The sequence below is a fragment of the Notolepis coatsorum genome (genome assembly GCF_963971535.1).
Source record: "Notolepis coatsorum genome assembly, chromosome: 5".
Lineage (NCBI taxonomy): Eukaryota > Metazoa > Chordata > Actinopteri > Aulopiformes > Paralepididae > Notolepis > Notolepis coatsorum.
In genome coordinates, this window is record NC_140169.1 from 164069394 (window position 1) to 164088702 (window position 19309).

General features: G+C 48.0%; 1 protein-coding gene across 1 annotated transcript in view; it reads left to right on the forward strand.

The window, feature by feature from the left end:
- The window catches only part of abcb11a (ATP-binding cassette, sub-family B (MDR/TAP), member 11a), a gene marked incomplete at both ends in the record, with an annotated part of 324913 nt that overhangs the window by 270496 nt on the left and 35108 nt on the right, over positions 1–19309 (forward strand). The window contains 3 exons of the mRNA XM_084314361.1: positions 16858–16962; positions 18142–18303; positions 18392–18465. Coding sequence (XP_084170487.1) covers positions 16858–16962; positions 18142–18303; positions 18392–18465 — 341 coding nt within the window. The remainder of the gene's footprint in view (positions 1–16857; positions 16963–18141; positions 18304–18391; positions 18466–19309) is intronic.

Here is a 19309-nt window from a genome sequence, read left to right on the forward strand (position 1 = left end):
CTTTTCCTCACTCTTCCTTCTCTCAGCTTCCTGAGCGAATTGTGCTAATGTGTTCATTTCTTGCATGCGTTTTTCCCCTCTTTTTGTCATTTTTCCCACTTTCTCCTCCTCCGTTCTATATGTCCTAATTAGAGCATGCAGATCTGATATTATCTCTAAATCAAAAGAGCCCTCAATAGGCCAGGGTTTGGTGATGCTTGGCCATCTTTTATTCCATTTCAGTGATAACTTAGTAAGTTTTGCCGCATAATAAGGATTGTCCTCTGTGTAAGGATTATTTTTAGCAAGCACTTGTATCGGGTTATCCTCCCTCCAACCAATTAGGGTAGTCGCATCTTTATTTGCCTCCGTTTTAATTTTTCTATATGCGTTTCTTCTTCTCATCTACTAGAGTTTTTAATTCCTCTTTCTGTTTCCTATTTTAAGAAATCTTTTTCTCGGGTTCTCTTTTTTTTAAAATGGCAGCAGGCAAGAGTGGTCTTTGTATTCCCTGTCTAAATGTAGGTGTCTATGCTTTTGTGACTATCTCCTGCTTGAACAACCGCTAACGGTACTTGTAGCCCTGTCTATTCTCTTCTTTCCCTTTTCACTGGTGATCTGTAGTCTTACCTGACTTGCGGTGCCCTTGTTGCCTGGCAGAACTGCTGAGCACAAAATACAACAGTTCTCTTTAATTTTCAACTGGAATTTCACTTTACTCCGTCTTTTCAGTATGAATATATTTTCTATCTAATATTCATATCACATCTAATATTATTATTTTTTTTTTATCAACCGTATGAAAAATCCTTTAACTTAATTCATACAACTTTTTCAAAAATTTGAGAGATATTGTGATTGACAGTGGTGTTTGCGTTTTCGGTGTCTACTCCCTTATTTCCGCTTTTTTGTTGATTCCTCTTTCGTCGAATCTCGGCTTTCTATGTTTCCCCCGTGGTCCCACTCCAATATTCTGTTTCACCTCGAAAATCACAAACATTTTAGATTAGTGTCTCAACCCTGATTACACATTTCATTCATTCTTCTGTTTCCATTTCTCAATACTACTTCCCCCCAGTGGACACTTGTCTTATCCAGACACATGTCCACTAACAACGTCCGTCAGCACCTCCTGACACCACTCCCTGCACGCCGCGAGGCCCCACCCTCCGTTTTATGAAGCGTCCATTACAGACTCCTCACAGAGGACAGGATAACCTCACCACAGGTACAAGGTAGTTAATGCCCAGGCACCCCGCCTTGTCTCTCAGTCCATTAACCCCAGGAAACCCAGTGCCCTGCTAAACGATCATGCATAACCGTACAGACTCAGCACCAGACCCCAGGGACCTAACAACTCTCAACTCATTCTTTCCCTGTGTACCTACTATGGAAACAAAATTCATCCATAAATACAAACATTACTTTTACAATATCCCCAGGCACGTCCCCCAATACCATACCCCTCTGTACACCCCATCCACCACCCATCGACCCAGACTGTCCAGCAGTCCAGATCACAAAATGGTAGCCAGGGCGTACTCGTGGTATCTCGGCACCAACGGAACGCCCACCTCCGCTCGGCTCCCTGCCTCATCCTCCTCTACCGCCATCATCTTTGTCATAACAGGTGCAGCCGAGCGGAGTGACTCCTCCACCGCCGGGCCGGCTGCGCAGAGAGTCCTAATCAGACACCCAAAGCATGCTTTAATCACCGACACACACACGACCAATATTACAAATACCACCACTGCATAGAGAAGGTACTTAATTATCACCCAACCCATATACCCCATTTGCTCCTGACCCCAATCTTCCCACGAACTCTCTCGAGAGTCATGGAGATCCCTCGTAATGTTCCTTAAATGTGCTATCACGTCTGGCATCCCTATCTCATCATTGTCGGGCACATATGTGCAGCATTCCTGACCAATCAACGCACACGTACCCCCTGAAGCTGCCAACAAAAAATCCATAGCCGCCCTTGTCTGCATCTCCATTAACCTCAACGACCGCATCTCCTCATTTTCTAGGCTAAACCCCTTTGTTGTTGTGGCCGCCATCTCCTCAAATAATGCAGCCAAATGATCAATCTCTTTCATATTTGCATACGTCCCATACGCAGGAAGCGCCACCCTAAAAAAATTATCCGCACTCACAGCCCGCGTCTTCCTCGCCCCAGGGTGCGTCGGCAAGACATCCGTTACCCTCATCGCCGGCACCAGATATCCCAACGCACATCTTCCTTTCCAACCCGCTGGCAACGCTGCATACGCATTCTCACCACAAATCCAATACATACCTGGGGGAGCCCGTGCAGCCACCTTTGCAGCCCCCAGGCTCACCCCTCCTACACAATTCCCCAGCGTGCCCACATACCTACCATTCTCGCCGTCTTCACATCTTGTAAACTCCTCTGGCCTAACTGCCACCGGAATAGGCCTAACATCCAACCTAGCCTGCCCCGTCTCACCCCCTAGCAACCGCCCCGTCCTACGATAAGCCTCTATCCTCTCCTCACTCTCTCCCTTACATAGGAAAGGCAAATTATACCCCTTCATCACAGAGTCACGACACTCAGTGACTGGGTGGGCCATAAGCGGTAAACCGGCTGCAGCAGAATCCGGTGCTAGGCCGCACACATAACAATCAGTCCTATTCGCACTTTTCGCCACCTCCCTTTTTTATAAACATATTTGTGTGAAGCTCTCGCAATGCCCGCTTGTCCACGTCTATATTTATAAGTTCCGGTGCCTGGGGCCAAAAATACAGCAAAACTCCCGCCGTACATAATATGAAACCTGTTACCAGAGTGCACATCACCAAAGCGCACTCCGCATGCCTAGACAAACCAAACATCCTTGGACCGGCCTGCCCTCCTCTGCGTTATCCCTGCTTCCCTCCTCCTGCCGCGCGTTTCCTACTTTCCCTGCAACGCCCCACAAAGAACAATTGACAACACCCCTTACAACAACACGTTCACCATATAATATATAACCACGTCCCACTCCACCCCTAACCAACCCTCCAATATTCCCCTAATAGGAGAGCGGAAGAGAGGGGGTGGGAGGGTGTTGCCGGGCCGGGGAGGGGGACACACACTGGGAGGGGCCCGGGAGGGAGGGAGCATATACGAGCCTCTAGGGGAGAGGAGTCCAGGGAAGACTAGAGTATGTCAGACTAGACAGGAAGGGAGGAATTTAAGGAAAAACAGCCTAGGGAGGGAGTGAATGTCTAGAGAGGGAGTGTACCACTAGGGAGGGAGTGATGTACCTAGGATAGGAGCTAGGAAAGGAGGGGAGGGAGGGAGGAAAAGAGACTTTCGACGAGGGGGGCCGAAACAACAATACTTATACATACAATAACACGAAAACATAGTCCATCTCTAAAGGGAGGTAGGCGGTGTTCCCTAACCTTCCGATTTTGGTGGAGACCTCCAGCCAAATCTGTCATGGGTTTTCACCAGGGTCTCAAAGGCAGCCTCCGCTTCCTTTTGGCTCAAAGATACCCCATTTGCTTCCTCTACCCCTCTAACCATGCGACTCTGACCCATCACTAGGCTAGTGGCAAACTGCCTCACGACAGCCTCCATGGTGTACGCGCTAGACCAACCACGCGGCGTCAACAACTCCATACATATGACCCCACCCTTACTCACGTAACCATGTTCTAATCGCGGGGCGAGTACCCGCATGAAAGGCGGAGAAAATGGGAAATTCTCAGGGAAAGAGACACCCAGCAATATGAACTCTGTCTTTGTCTCTTTCATATCCTGCCACAACAGAGAGTCCACATCTATTTGAAACAACCGAACTTCCCAGTTGAAGAGATTATCCTCAACCAACTCCACCGCAATAAAACCGCCGCCCAGTCGTCTGATCTCCTGAAGCTCCCTCATAAGTCTCCTTGACCGGACCAGGTCACCCCGAGTCACTGGTGATGATGCAGATGGCGCATTGGTTCCCCTCAATCTCGCGATTGTCCTTGCGAACCAGCCCTGTGGTGCAGACCGCCGCTCCACCGTCTGGCCTTTCACCATCTTTCACTGGTCAGATCAGTCATGCATTAGTCAACCTTAACAGTTCAATTAATCCCCATGGTCAACATCCATATTTGTTAGTATCCTAGCCCCTGTTCACAATGTCCCTGACCCCAGACAGGATCCCCCTAAAAGGGACCTAGCAATATGGAAAGAAAGCCAGGGCAGAGCGAGAGAGAGAGAGCACCTTCAGTATAACAGCGCGTGGGGGGGGGGGGGGGGGGGCTTTCAAGAAAAGAGGAAAGTCCTCTATGAAACAGAGAGGGATGTGGAGGGCAGGTAATCCCCACCAAAGCAACTCACCTAGTGGGAGGGAGGGAAAGAGTACTATAACGGCATGGGGGGGGGGCACACACTATGTTATGGAGGGAGATGATACCTCGTCTCTACAGTGGGGCGGGGGGGGGGGCATACACCATAGCAGAAAGGGAAAGAGGGAGAGAGAGTCTAGGAAGGGAGGGGAAGGAGGCATCTAGGGAAGGAAGGGAGGGGAGGGGGGTAGCTATGTAGGGAGGGGAGGGGGGGGTTCACACTATAAAGAGGGAGAGTGAGTCTAGGAAGGGAGGGGAGGGAGGCATCTAGGGAAGGAAGGGAGGGGAAGGGGGTATTCTAGGGAAGGAGCCATGTAGGGAGGGGAGGGGGGGGTTCACACTATAGTAGAGAGGGAAGGAGACCTTAGAGAGGGGCATAGAGGGAAGGGATCTGTTCCATAGAGGGGGAGAGGAGGGGCACACTATGGTAGCCAACCAGCGGGAGAGGGGCAACCACAACGGGGAGGGGGGGGTTTCGAATTAAACTTCCAGTATCACTACATTTCTGCTGCGTATACTGTACCACTTAAGAAGGAGGGAGGGAGAGAGAGAGATGGAGGAAGGGAAAAAGGAAAGAGGGAGGGAAGGAGAGGGGGGCGAGAAGGAGGTGTGGGAGGGGCGAGGGAGGGAGAGAGAAGTGAGGGGGGGGCAATGGAGAGGAGTTGTACTATAGGGGGGCACACACCATGGAAGATGGAAGGATGGAATGGAATGGGGCACCCACTATGACAGTGCAGGATGGAGATAGATGGAATGGATGGAGCGGGGAGGGGGGGCACAAAGCTACAGTGGGGAGGGGGGGGGGGCCTGATGAAACTCCCAGTGTCCCCACATATACTGCACCACTTAATAAGAAGGAGGGAGGGAGTGGAAATGGGAGGGAGGGATGGAGGGAGAAAAGGAGGCGAGGGAGGGGCACGGGAGGGAGTGAGGTGAGGGAGGGGGTATGGGAGGGAGGGGGGGCGAGGGAGAGAGGGAGGTGAGGGAGCGGGGGGCAACCGAGGGAGAGAGGGAGATAAGGACAGCCAGCACAAACGAGGGGGGACCGTGGAACAAAAGAGGTTGTAATTACTCCAAAGACAACACCGCCCCCTGCTGTATTTCTTCGCACATCACCTCCATTGCACCACAGTACTCCCAACATCCTGCAGAAGGCGCCCTCACCCTCCTAATAACAAGTGCGTCATCACGCAGCCACTCCCCCCATGACGTCAGCCGACGTGCTCACTCAACATGAACCCCAACTCCCAGAATTCTCTGTACCGAATCGTAGTCCGCCATTAAGGATGGCTTCCCACTAGACGTCGCCACCGAAATTACGTCATGTTTACAACCCCGAGGTCTCGTTGACCACCAGAGTAGCTTCACGCGAGGCTTTGTCACAGGACTTTCATTTGTTTACAAAAATATTAGGGATGTCCGATATTATCGGCCGACCGATATTATCGGCCGATATCGGCAGTAAAATGTGATATCGGAAAATATCGGTATCGGTTTAAAAACAAAAAAAAACAATAACAATATTTGTTATATATATATCCAGTGAAATTATTAGTTACCTGAAATTATTCAGTTTTTTGGACGGGGAAACCCTGCATATATCGGTATCGGTTGATATCGGTTGATATCGGTATCGGAAATTAAGAGTTGGACAATATCGGAATATCGGTATCGGTAAAAAAGCCAATATCGAGCATCCCTAAAAAATATCTATCTACCATTCATTCCTAACCTTCTAATTCAACTCATTTACACACAATATCTTCACATCACCACAGTCACTCTCATACTTTCATCCAGCAACATAATCATCTTCAGCACTGGTTAGCCTTGTATAGCATGTAGCATCGTTCGGTAGCCTTTAGCCACCCGACATGACGCTACAAGCTCCACCAGCTCCCAGCATTGCCCGTTAGCTTGTAGCCTAGCTTAGCATGTTTCCAGTCTTCCCCAGCATAGCATCAGCCCACAGGTTTCAACGGCAACCTATTATGGTCCCCGCCGCATATATAGCAACCCGCGACGTTAACGCTATGCCGGCGCAACCCCTTTTATCACCCTGATTTAATGTACGTGTCATCTTACATTCCTAACCTATATATATATATACATTCTTACACAGGTCTCCATTAGCCTCACTACTAAACAGTGCTTTATATACTATTCCTAAACGCTTCTAAGTGCCTTCCTTAATCCGAACATAAGCGCAGTTACTTCAACCAATTTCTCCCACAAGTGCTCTATATACCAAGATCATGTGTTTTCACCCCGTTATGCCCCACTCCTCCTCTCAATCTTCATATTGCCGCTCCCGGAGAGTAGTTGTCGGCCACTTGTCGGCATTTTCGTGTAAGTCTGTGCCGTCACTCCGTGCTCAACGTACTGACCACAAACCCCACTTCGACGATTACATCTCTCTCCCAAGAACCAATACCTTCCCAGATTCAATCATAAGGTGAATCTTAAGCAGATTATGTCGGATCACGTCCCAGACAGATCCGCGTGGAACGTCTTCCAGAGCTTGTCTGTCTCACGCGCCGAGTCTAAGAGAGAAGTTTCGCTAAACGGCCTGGCATGAAAACACCCTCCCGGTTGACGCGATCTGAACTAAACACAAACCCAGTCTTAACCTTCCTTTTACCAGAGACCACATTACCTTGACTGAGAGGATGGCTCCGTACACCCATAATCATTTCCACGCTTCATTCACCCAATCACCTCAGAGCTTGGACGCAGTTTAAATGAATGAATCGTGGTATCATTATAACCATTTCCCCAATCAACCATGTAGCCCCTAGCCTATTCAATTGTTTATAGCGTTCTGTCGCTTATAAACACTTCGCCCTTCATCCCATATCTGTGTTCGTTCACTCTGACCGCCCCTCTTCCTTTCTTCTTCAAGCTTCTAACAACATCACCTCGACCGAGACCAGTCCAATCTTGTGAGAATTGGAACCAAATCTCCGCCGTTCTGACATTATTAGCCACTTCGTTTCAACCCTGTTCCACCGCTGCCCAATTCCACACCCTTCCAGACCCATTTTTCCCCCGTTACAACTCACCGTTAAAACTCTGCTGGTTTGTCGGTTGTTGTAGATGGTCAGGCGTCGTTGCTCTGCTTTGAGAGATCTTGAATCTTGAAGGATGGTGTGTAGAATCGGATTTTCCAGCCCAGTAATCACGGTGCCAGAATAACGTGTATTCTCAATGTTTCTTTGTATAGCTATATGATCGTTCTCTAGTGTATAGTGGAATAGCTTAAAGTACCCTGCTAATTGTACTCACACGTTTTCGTAAAGTTTCATTCAAAGGATTGGAGACGGAGTCAGCGCAATGGTTCAATAACAGAGGGGCTGTTGTTTAATGAAACAACAGCATAAATTATCTCGTTTCACAGCTTCAATTATTTCTATCGCTAAGCAGCTTGTCAGAAGAATTTCCTCGTTATGTCATCTCTTTTCTCGTTCAGTGGTGGAGTCTTTCAGGTTCGAGTCTCAAGCTGTTTTCTCCGTTTCTCCGTCTCAGCTTCCGTCTCAGCGCTGCTCCCTTACTCATGTATCATACCTGTGTTATATAGGAATCCATAGGCCCTTCCCCCCGTAGTCGAGTCTTTGAAACGTGCTGTCACGTCTCAAAGACTCCAGTGGTCTTCCCATTGGCTAACGCACTGTATTGCTGTCTCTCTCTCCATGTAAGGAGATCCACATGTATAGAGATCCACTATTTTTGTCTGGCCGTTTCTTTTAATGAAACGGATAGAAATCGAATTGGTTTGATTAAACCCTTTTGGCAGCACAGTTCAACATTCCACTTTCCAGAACATGAAGCATTTTCATACATAGAAATACAGTATGCTATCTATACATTCACTATATACCAGCTTTGCAACCACAGTACTACTGTTTGTTTGATAGAATAATGTGTCAAGAGAAAGCAATAGTGTTATTTAATAAGCAATGAGTCAAGAGAAAGGCAATACTGTTGTTTAATATACCAACTAATTAAGTAGGTTGTTTAGTTATAATATGATTTAATCTAACTTAGCTTTATTACCAGTTTGTTTTATATAATTAATGGTACCTTTTACCTTTCTCAGTGGCCAATCTGTCTCATTTTTAGTGTTAAATTGCTTGCATTTTCTTGCTGCTTTTCCTACATTACTTTTAATTAATGCCTCTATTTAGTTTGGAGTTTAGCTTTTGCTCAATTGTATAATGCTTAATCTATTTCTGCCCAGTTGCCTTTTCTATTTCCTCCAGGCCCCAGTTGGTCTGACTCAATCAACCACACCCTGACCTTACTGTTTTTCTAAGTTCTATGATGTGCCTGTTGGTTCTTGTTATCTTTAACGATCTTATCTCTCCCTGACAGAAGGTTCTCTGAAAAAGGGGGGCTTTTCTCACAATGGTCCGTCACTCTCGTACCCTAATAATACACAAAAACCCTCCTTCCAGAGTCTGGAGGGGTCAGTTTATGACGTTACTGATCTTCTACTGTGTTGGGTGTGGAGAGATTGTCATCTAACCCTAAAAGGGTCCATTCTCTACCGGCTGACCCCTGCACTTACTGGTAAACCTACTTTTGACTAGCGAGGGTATTTTCTTCTTAACAGCTGTGAATATATTTCTCATTGAGAACCTGATCTTACTGTATCGTACATTTTTGATTCAATTAATTTACGACAGTGGGGTTGTGTAAATATGAATCTGCACTTTTATGTTGTGAGATGAGTCGTGTTGTGTTACGAGGTTAAGCAAGGTCTGCAACATACACTCAGTAATCGGTTCTATTAGCTTGATGCTCCACATGCAGGTAGAAACTGGTGTTATTCCATTGCTTGAACTAAGTATATGTGTCTCACAATGCTGTGTTGTTTAGTTGCAGTAATACTCGTACACGCACATTCCACGGCCTAGCCGTTACTCTCGGTCAGCGTTTTTTGGCTATGTACGACATAGTCAATGGGTGTAGGATTCACACACATGCGACTTGTTTTTTGTTGTAAATCCTGTTCACATTTTGTGGGTAGCGGGCATTGTATTAGCTTATGCTATGCATTGCATTCTACAGGAGGTTTTCAAAATGGCTACGGTTGTTTTTCTGTGTGTAGGGAACGTAGTGTGTTTTCGTGAGGGGGTGTCGAATAAACCCCTCCTTTCCCACTTGATTGGTTTAGGGGATTTTTTATCTCTTCTGCTGAGCCAGTCAGGGCCGAGCCGGTGGGGCATCTTGGCAGGGGGGGGGGGGGGGGAGGGTTATCCTGCCAACTCCTATTACAAGACAGGAGCCAGCAGGATTCCCCGCCCGTTGTAGCGGTGTTGCTATGGCGACGCCTTCCATGAGTTACGGTGTCTTAAAGGTGTCGAGTTAGGGCGTAGGGCTCACGGTTCTGCTACGCCCGATTTATGTGTAAACTTGAGTCGGTTGGTCACATGACTCACAGTTGGCATATCTTTTTCATGACTATAAACTCATGTGGGAAGGTGTTTCTGGGAGGGTCTGGTCTTACACTCTGATTAAAAAGAGTGACTGGATTTGAAATCGTGTGAAAACGGGTTTTTTACTCCCAGCTGTGCAGTTGGTTCATACGGGTGATGCTTTTTCTTTATTATTATAAAGAGTTGGATGTGTCTATATGAATTGGAAATGGGGGTTCCTGATGAAAACAAGACTAACGTCTTTCTCAGGTCTGCCTCCCCTTAACCAATTGTGTGTATTGCGCCGTACTGGGTTGTACCCTTTCTGCAATCTGTTGGGTAAAGTTTTCATTCATTCATTCATGGAGTTGATTGCATCTCGCCCCTCTTGTCGTTCCCCTGGGCGTCTTGGGGATTCAATAAGATGGTCTAAATAGCCTATTGTTGATGTGGGTATGTCAAAACGCACAGTCGCACACATAGTGCTAGCTCAGGATGTTCTGTTGGACATTGGCTGACTGGCGCGCCCTGATTGCTTAGGGTTAAAACAGCGTTTTTTATGAAGCAATTAGGATGGGGGTTTTTTCCTCTTCCGACACCCTGTGTGGTTGTCGATGGGTTCCCGTTCATATCAGGGGATGATGACGGAATGGATCTGAACATAGGGGGTAGGGTCTCACGCCCTGGGGGTGGGCCGCCGGGTGCGCTTCGCACCGAAACGTCTGGGTGGCGCCTTCTTTTTATGTTTTAAGGTCGACACGCATATCTGCCCCTTCTCCTGGAGTTGGCATGTCGGCGTGGTTAGGGCACGGGACTGGTTCTGGTCGCGCTGGTCCGGATCAGTTAAACCCGTTGTCCGCCGGGGATGCAGATCTACTGTTCTGGTACCCTGAGGGACTTGGGCTTTTTTCAGGGGGAAAAATGCTAGGTCGGTCCGGGTGTCACAGGGTTGAGCGCTATGGAACCCTTGTTGGGTACATTGTATTCTACACTGTCGTAATGGCTTACGGCCGTGCCAACCTGTACGCGCCCGATCTCGTCGGATCTCGGCCGCCATGCAGGTTGGTCTTGGTTGGTACTTGGTTGGGTGACCTCCTGGGAATACCAAGTGCGGGGTGCTGGGGCTGGTTTTCCGTTTTTTACGCTCTTCTCTTACACGTAGCGAAGAGGGGCCTTGGTGTGGTTTTGGCCTCCTCGGGGGACCCTGTGCTCCCCGTATCACCGGGCCCGGTCCGGGGTAATGTTTCGTTGACCCGTAGGCCCGGGATAACCCTGTTGGAAACTGGAACGCGGGCTGCGGCAGTGCCGCAGGTGTGTTTTGGGGGTTTTTCCTGAGGGGTTATGGGACCAACCACCGCATAGGGTAACACCTGGGTGGTTGGTTCTCTGGTGTGTTGCTGCAGTGTCAACTCCCGGGTTCACCGGTTGAGGGTGCCCCTGCACGTTCATGACGTCTGCCAATCGTGTCAGCCTTCTCTGTGGAGGCTTGGTCATGCAACAACGCCAGCATACGCCCCTTCCGCCGGGGCGGCTGTGTTCAGCTGTCCTTTCTGGCGCCTGTCTCGTCCGCAGTCTCCAGGCTAGGGTTAACAGCCTGTTGCCTGGTCTTTTTCCCTGGTGCACTGCCTGCTTCCGTTGGTTAACTCTTTGTGTGTTTACGGCCATGCTGTCTGCCTGTTACGGGGCCAGTGTGCCAGACGGTGTACTGTTGGGGAGGACAGGGCCCGCTCGGCTGAGGGGCCTTTGTCCGAATACGCTGGCGATGTGGGGGGCGGGGTCACTAAGTGCCCACCTGGTGGGGTCTTGATGCTGGCATCATGGACTTCTCCGGGCCCCCATTCCAGGGAGTCCAGTCCTTTTGGTGGGTCTGGGTCTTCCTTCGCGCTCCGCTGCTACGGCCTTGCCACGGGGTTGGGTTTGCCCTTGACCCCGTGATTCTGGGGGCAGTAACGAGGTTGTTTCCCTCCATTCGTTCCCGGGTGGCATGCGGGTTGTGCGTGTGTGTAGTCGTGGGGTCAAGCCACGGTCTGCTCACCCTGTGCGTTGAGTTGCTTGAGTGCCTCTTCGCACGGTCGGGTCCGTCGCCCTCCCGGTAAACCTCTAATAGGGGGGGTGCCCTCCATTAGGGGGGGTCGGGGGGGCTCGGCCCTCCCTGTTCTGTTGGTTGTGGGGGGCCTTCAGCGGGGTGTATTTTGCATGAGTGATGCCAAGCGGATCCCCTAATGATACAGAACGTTAGGTTATGACTATAACCAAGTTCTGTTAATTAGGGGTGACGCTTGGCATCCGACGGCCGCTGCAGCCCTTGACCTCACCTTGTGGTGAAAGCTTGGGAAGGAGGAGAGCAGGTGACCACACACCTGCTTATGAAGGTAAGCTGATGAGGGGTGTGGTCAGACTAATACTGGTATTAAAGGTACATTTGTGGAATTTATTCAGTGCGCATGCACGTACACGAGGGAGTGCATGAGTGATGCCAAGCGTCACCCCTAATTAACAGAACTTGGTTATAGTCATAACATAACGTTAATGCTGCAAGGATGTTTCTGCATTCAATGATTTTATCACACATCGAGTACTGTTTTATCAACTGGTCTCTTTCATATGTCACTACTCTTACACCAATATAATTACTTTACAAAAAAGCCATAAAAGTATTTGATAGGAAACCAATTTCATTTCATCACTGTAATGTTTTAGAAAAACATAACATGCAAAGTTTAGAGAATTTCCAAGTTTTCAAATATACTTGCTTCATGTACAAGGTTCTGCATGAACTTGCCCCTCCCCCATTGAATGAGTTCATCCAACAGAAAGCAGACACTGGCATTACCACCAGGGCCATCAGTAGAGGGGACTGTAAGGTGCCTTTTCGGTATACTACCTTTGCAAAAACTGTGTTCTCTGTTAAAGGTTATATATATATTTATTTTCTTTTTTATATTTTAAAATAGTACACTCATTTGAGTAGTGGAAAAGGGGTAGGATTAAATAAGTGTATACTTCTTCCTACTCCTTTTCGAACATGTAGATTGAGTTGTGTTTTGCTTTTGTTATTGTTTGTTTGTATTCATGTAAATGTAAATATTTCAAATCAAAAGGTGGTAACTACTGGAATAGCCTACCAGTTGTGATTAGAGAGTGCCCTACATACTCCATGTTCAAGACCCATCTTAAACTGCATCTTAAGGCAAACCAGAACTGTGATCATTTTTAATCTGATTGTTTATTGTTTTATTGCCGGCCCACACACTGGCCCACACACCGGCCCACATAATGGCCCACACACCGGCCCACATACGGCCCACACACTGGCCCACACACTACACCAGCCCACACACTACAACGGCCCACACACCGGCCCACACACCGGCCCACACACTGGCCCACACACTGGCCCACACACTGGCCCACACACCGGCCCACACACTGGCCCACATACTGGCCCACACACCGGCCCACATACTGGCCCACATTAGTGGCCCACACACCGACTCACACACTGGCCCACACACTGGCCCACATACTGGCCCACACACCGGCCCACACACCGGCCCACATACTGTAAATATAATTTTTAATTTTTTTTTGGACCAGCCCACTTTGGTTCCGGCCCATCTGGATTCGTCCCGAACGTCCCAATGGCCAGTTCGCCACTGATGTTAGGGGTGTAACGGCATACAAAAACCACGGTACGGTACGTACCTCGGTTTTGAAGTCAAGGTTTGGCATGGGTTTTCGGTACAGTGGGGGAAAGTTTGGCTTTCCATGTTCCACTCAGGGTTGATGTAGTGTGCAGTAACGAATTGTACTTGTAGGGCTGTCAACTAATATTCTATATTGAAATGAATAATCGACTTGTAAACAAATTTCAAAATAATAATTATTATATTAGATTGTGAAAAAAACAGCCCCCGGTGGGCGGTCGTTAGTGGTTAACATACCGTTGTATTAGTTCGGTACACTACACAGCCGTTCGGTACGGTACGGTACACACTGAAACGGTTCCGTTCGGTACGGATACGCGTACCTTTACACTCCTAATATATGTATATATTGAACACTTTTGTCTACCTACTTGACTTCTATTTTATACTTACTATACTTGTCTATTTTTATCTAGCACAATCTCTGGGGCAAAACAGAAAGAAGCATTTTATATAAAAGTATTCTGTACTTCTGTATGACAACTAATAAAGAAACTTGAACTTGAAATGTAAAAAGAATATATATATATATGTACTATTACGTTACCATTGACTGAAGGAGTGCTCGTCGTCTTGTCAATGTAACATAATTAGGAAACGGTAGCCAAAGTAACCAAAAAAGATATTTAATTACCATGGGTTTGTAATAAAAAAGGAATAACATAAAAACCACAAACAAAACACAGAACTGTACAAACAGGATCAGCATCTCACACAGGGGAGGACAGAACAGTTATACACGAGGGGATGACGAGACGAGACACACCTGGGCTGATTACAAATGGATACACCTGGGAGGGAAACGGTAAGGAACTACAAGACCAGGACAGGGGACTACAACTAGACATTATACATCACACTGGGAACACCTGATCAGGGTACAAACACACCCCACACGTAACATTACATAATTAAAAATATTACATTCAATACAAACTAATACAATTATTTTCCGGTACAGTTTCCGTTGTGCCACAAGGAAGTTGTAGCCTACTAAATATTATTAAGAGCTAAGCTGTGAGTGAGCAGCAGTATAGTCTGCACACTATCGTGGACAGGGCCGCCTCAGGGGGTGTGCGAGCAGTGCGGTCGCACAGGGCCTCGCGGGAAGGGGGGCCTCGCACAAAAAGAAATTAAAAAAAATAAAAAATAAATATTTTCTATTTATTATTATTATTATTATTTTTTATTTTTTTTTGCGGGGCCCCCCTTCCCGCGAGGCGTGAACCGACTCATTGCCAGACGTGAGCGATTCGACTCACGCTCACGGCAATGAATCGGCTCTTATGAACGAGTCGCTCATGACCGACCCATCACTAGCGTCTGACTATTTCGCGCGTGCAGCATTGGAGGTTATGCCAGCCAAGATGAAGAGGACATCGTTCGGCAGATGGACTGAAGATGAAAGTTGTTGCATGTTAGACAGTTCAGTCAGGCTAGCCATCCCGGCTAAAGACAGGGACAGCTAGTTAGCTTTAGCTACGTTATAATATTGAGTGCTAACGTGTGGTTCAGTCGGGATATAGCCATGATGATGTCGGCTAGTAGCTAGCTTAGCTAAAGGCTAACTAGCGTTAGCTAACCTAGAGACAGCGCGTGCAGCATTGTTATGCCAAGATGAAGAGGATGGTCGTTCGGCAGATGAACTTCGTCAACTCCACGCGGTTGTCTCCATCCTCTTGGACATTTGGTGAGTTTTTAATGCACTCTATTCTATTCCCGCCGTGGATATCTCTCTCTCTCTCTCTCTCTCTCTCTCTCTCTCTCGGGAGCCAAACGGGCCGACTAGCTGTTGTAGTACTAGTAGCTAACGATGTGTGGCCTGGTGTCAGTACCTGGTGCGAGGGAGGTGAGCTTGGTGTTTCATTATGAGAATATCTCCATGCTCAAGTCGGCTATAGTCCGCGAGGGACTTGTTGCCGGCACCGCTATGGTAAACACCACTCTGTAGTGGGACGTGTATTGCCTTCTTTTTTCCTTCTCTCTTCGTATGAGAAGAGGAAAACACAGCGGCTGTCTGAAGTGTTGGCCTGTATTGCTTTTCTCACGTTGTACAGTTTTTCAGTGGTAGCCGCATAGCTTGCGTTAGCTAATGGTTAGCGATAGCCGGGTTGAGCTAACTGTTAGCCAGTTAGCTGTTTAGCTACGACGTTAGCTGCCGGCTGCGCTCGGCTGGGAACGTTAGTTTGATGCTATCAGTTAGCCTAGAGTTAGCTGTTAGCTTGTGCTACGACCATTGACATTAGCCGTGAGAATAGCAGGGGGCCCTGGCACTCTGACTACGACATCATCTTTGACAGAAGATGTAGTCGGGCCTGCACCATGACAAGGCTCCGGCCATAGCTTCTTTTTGTCCCACCAGCGAGAGGCCTTTCGTCAACGTGGAGACCTGTGTTGTGGCCTTTCGCCCTGCGTTCCTTGGTGCAGGTAAGATGTCCATTGGACATTACCCCACTCTTCCTTCCTTCCCCTCCCGAATGTTTTGTTAATAACGATGTTTTTTTCCAGGCAAAACATATGTTACTTCACAACATTTGGAGATACGACATGTGCTGTGTGTGAATTGTCTTGGTCGTTTGTGTAGCTTGGGTAGCGTTGGCCAAAGCTGTGTGTGGCCTGATGTCAGTACCTGGCTACTCTATTTGCAGTTAGCCTATTTAGCTGATGTCGGCCATTGGCTCCTTGCTACTTGGTTTTCTCTGGTATAGACCCTCTTCTCTTTGGATTTAAGTGTTGATCTTTGTCCTTTTGGATCTATGTATATTCATGTTGCCTTTGTGAAGTTATCTTTTCCTTCTGTTTTGTTCTTCCATTAAAAGTTGAATATCCTTTAGGGGCTCATCTTTGCTTATCTCTCTCTCATACATGCTCTCTCTCTAACACACACACACACGACACACAGACATGCTCTCTCTCTCTAACACACAAACACACATGCTCTCTCTCTCTTTCTAACACACACAGTATGCCTATGGCGGCCTTTCTCGATGGCTAGGCTGTGCTCGCTGAGTCTGTACCTAGTCAAGGATCTTCAGTCACAGTGCTCAGGTATTCTGCCACTGTGTACTCTCTGTTTAGGGCCAAATAGCATTTCAATTTCTTTCCAATGTGTCTCTCTCTCTCTCTCTCTCTCTCTCTCTCTGTACACTGTATATTGACTGTAGAACGGGAGCTCTCTCTCGCTCTCTCTCTTGCTATATGTTGACTGTATCATGCCCAGCCTCGGGCAGCACTATTATTTAAGAATATGTTGACTGTATGAAAAAAAATAATAATAATCTCGCACAGGGCCTCGCATTTCTCCCAGGCGGCCCTGATCGTGGAATATTATATATTCATGTTCCGTCTGGAATACCTCATTTCAATGCAAATATTGTTTGTGCCGTTTCTTTTTGCATTCGCAGACCTTTGCCATCCGTGATTTGGACGAACAGCGGGCGCAGATCAATGGCATCTGTGTCCTGTTCTGTGTCGTGGCAGTGATTACCTTCTTCTCCCAGTTCCTACAGGTCTGTATCATCACCATGTGAGATTGATTTGATTGGTTTGATCTCAAACCCCGCCCCCTTCTTTTATTGATCCACCAATCATAACTGTTGCTTTCTTAACCCTTTCACTGCCGCACTACCAAACGGTTAACCCTTTCACTGCGACAATACACAGAAGGTTAACACCTTTCACTGCCACACAACAGCAGGTTAACCCTTTCACTGCCACACTACAGAAGGTTAACCCTTTACTATCACACTACCGACGGTTGTGATAGTAAAGGGTTAACCTTCTGTAGTGTAGCAGTGAAAGTGTTAAGACAAGTTGCATATAGCTCCCCCATAGCTCTGTAAGTTGCATATAGCACCCATAGCTCCGTATGATAACATGTACGAATGCTGTATATACCATATATATATTTATTCCTACGCATATCTATCCACACCTGTCTGTATTTACCTGCACATAGTCCTTCTACATATTATGTAGATACTAGATCTATATCTGTAAATATCCCTTACCTACTCTTACTAGTTACGCTGCTGGCCAGTATGACTTACTACCATAGTGTCTTTATACCTGTATCACTGTACATATTAATACTACAACTCTGTACATACATCTGATTAGCACTATTACTCAGTAGTATTAATTTATATATTGCATACCCAGTTTAATCACCTGTACATTGTATATTGCTATTGCACTTTACTGTTACATTTGCACTCTGGTTGGATGCCAAACTTATTTCCGGTGTGGTGTACTTGTGCTGAATGATGACAATACATTTTAATCTACTCCCCTTCCTACTTCTCCTCCTCCTCCTCCTTCTCCTCCTACCCCTCCTACTTCTCCTTCTCCTCCTCCCCCTCCTTCTCCTCCTTCCCCTCCTACTTCTCCTTCTCCTCCTCCTCCCCCTCCTCCTCCCCCTCCTCCTTCTCCTTCTCCTTCTCCTCCTCCCCCTTCTCCTCCTCCTCCCCCTCCTCCTTCTCCTCCTCCTTCTCCTCCTCCCCATCCTCATTCTCCTCTTCCTCCTCCTACTTCTCCTCCTCCCTCTCCTCCTCCTCCCTCTCCTTCTCCTTCTCCTCCTCCCCTCCTCCTCCTCCTCCCTCTCCTCCTCCCCCTCCTCCTCCTCCTCCTCCTCCTCCTCCTCCTCCTCCTCCTCCTCCTCCTCCTCCTCCTCCACCCTGTGGATCCAGGGATATGCCTTTGCTAAGTCTGGGGAGCTTCTGACCCGGCGGCTGAGGAGGGTGGGCTTCCAGGCCATGTTGAGCCAGGAGGTGGGCTGGTTTGATGACCCCAGGAACAGCCCTGGAGCTCTGACCACCAGGCTGGCCACTGATGCCTCCATGGTGCAGGGGGTGAGGAACCACAGTTCTGGCTGCAGATACTGACTTGAAGAAGAGTTGACATGATTTTAATTTTTGGCTCTGGCATTTGGTGCTGTAGTGGGGAACCTCTGTCCTGTTCAGATGTCTGAAGAGGTATCAGGTGCAGGCGGTTGCGTCTCACCACCCCCTGAGGTAGATCCACCAAGTATGACCTTGGAGTGGAGTGCTTCTGGAGCACTGTCCCAGACTCTTCAGCGTCAGTGACCCATACTTGTTCTCCTGGTGACAAGTCACTGAGAGCTTTGGCACGGTGACGTCTGTTGTAATTTTTAGCATCCGCCACGCCTCTCTTCTCCTCCTTCCGAGCGAACGCACTGCAGTCCGGCAGCGCAGGAACCAGCTGGGAGGGAATGGTCGGCACAGTGGTGCGGAGACGTCGGCCCATGAGAAGTTGAGCCGGGCTGTAACCACTCTGGAGAGGTGTGGCTCTGTAGGCGAGTAGAGCCAGATAAGGATCTCCAGCCTTTTTCAGCAGATTTTTCACTGTCTGGACTGCGCGTTCGGCTTCGCCATTACTTTGAGGAAACCTCGGGCTGCTGGTGACATGCCTTAATCCATATGTAGCTGCAAAGGACGCGAAGGCCTGTCCAGAAAACTGTGGCCCATTATCTGACATCAGGACCTCTGGAATGCCATGGCAGGCGAAGATTGAGCTGAGGTGAACGATGATGTCGGTGGACCTGGTGTGAGATAATAGTGCAATCTCAACATACCTGGAGAAGTAGTCGACAACGAGCAGGTATGTCTTGCTTCCCAAGACAAACAGATCTGCCCCCAACTTCTGCCATGGTCTTTCAGGGCGTTCAGACACCATGAGTGGCTCTCTGTGGTTATGGCGCTCTTGTATGCATGTCCTGCAATTGAGTACCATGTTATTTATCTGCTGCCCGAGTCCTGGCCACCACACGGACTGATGAGCGCGTGCTTTACATTTCACCACGCCTTGGTGTCCCTCATGAATTTTGGCCAGCACATC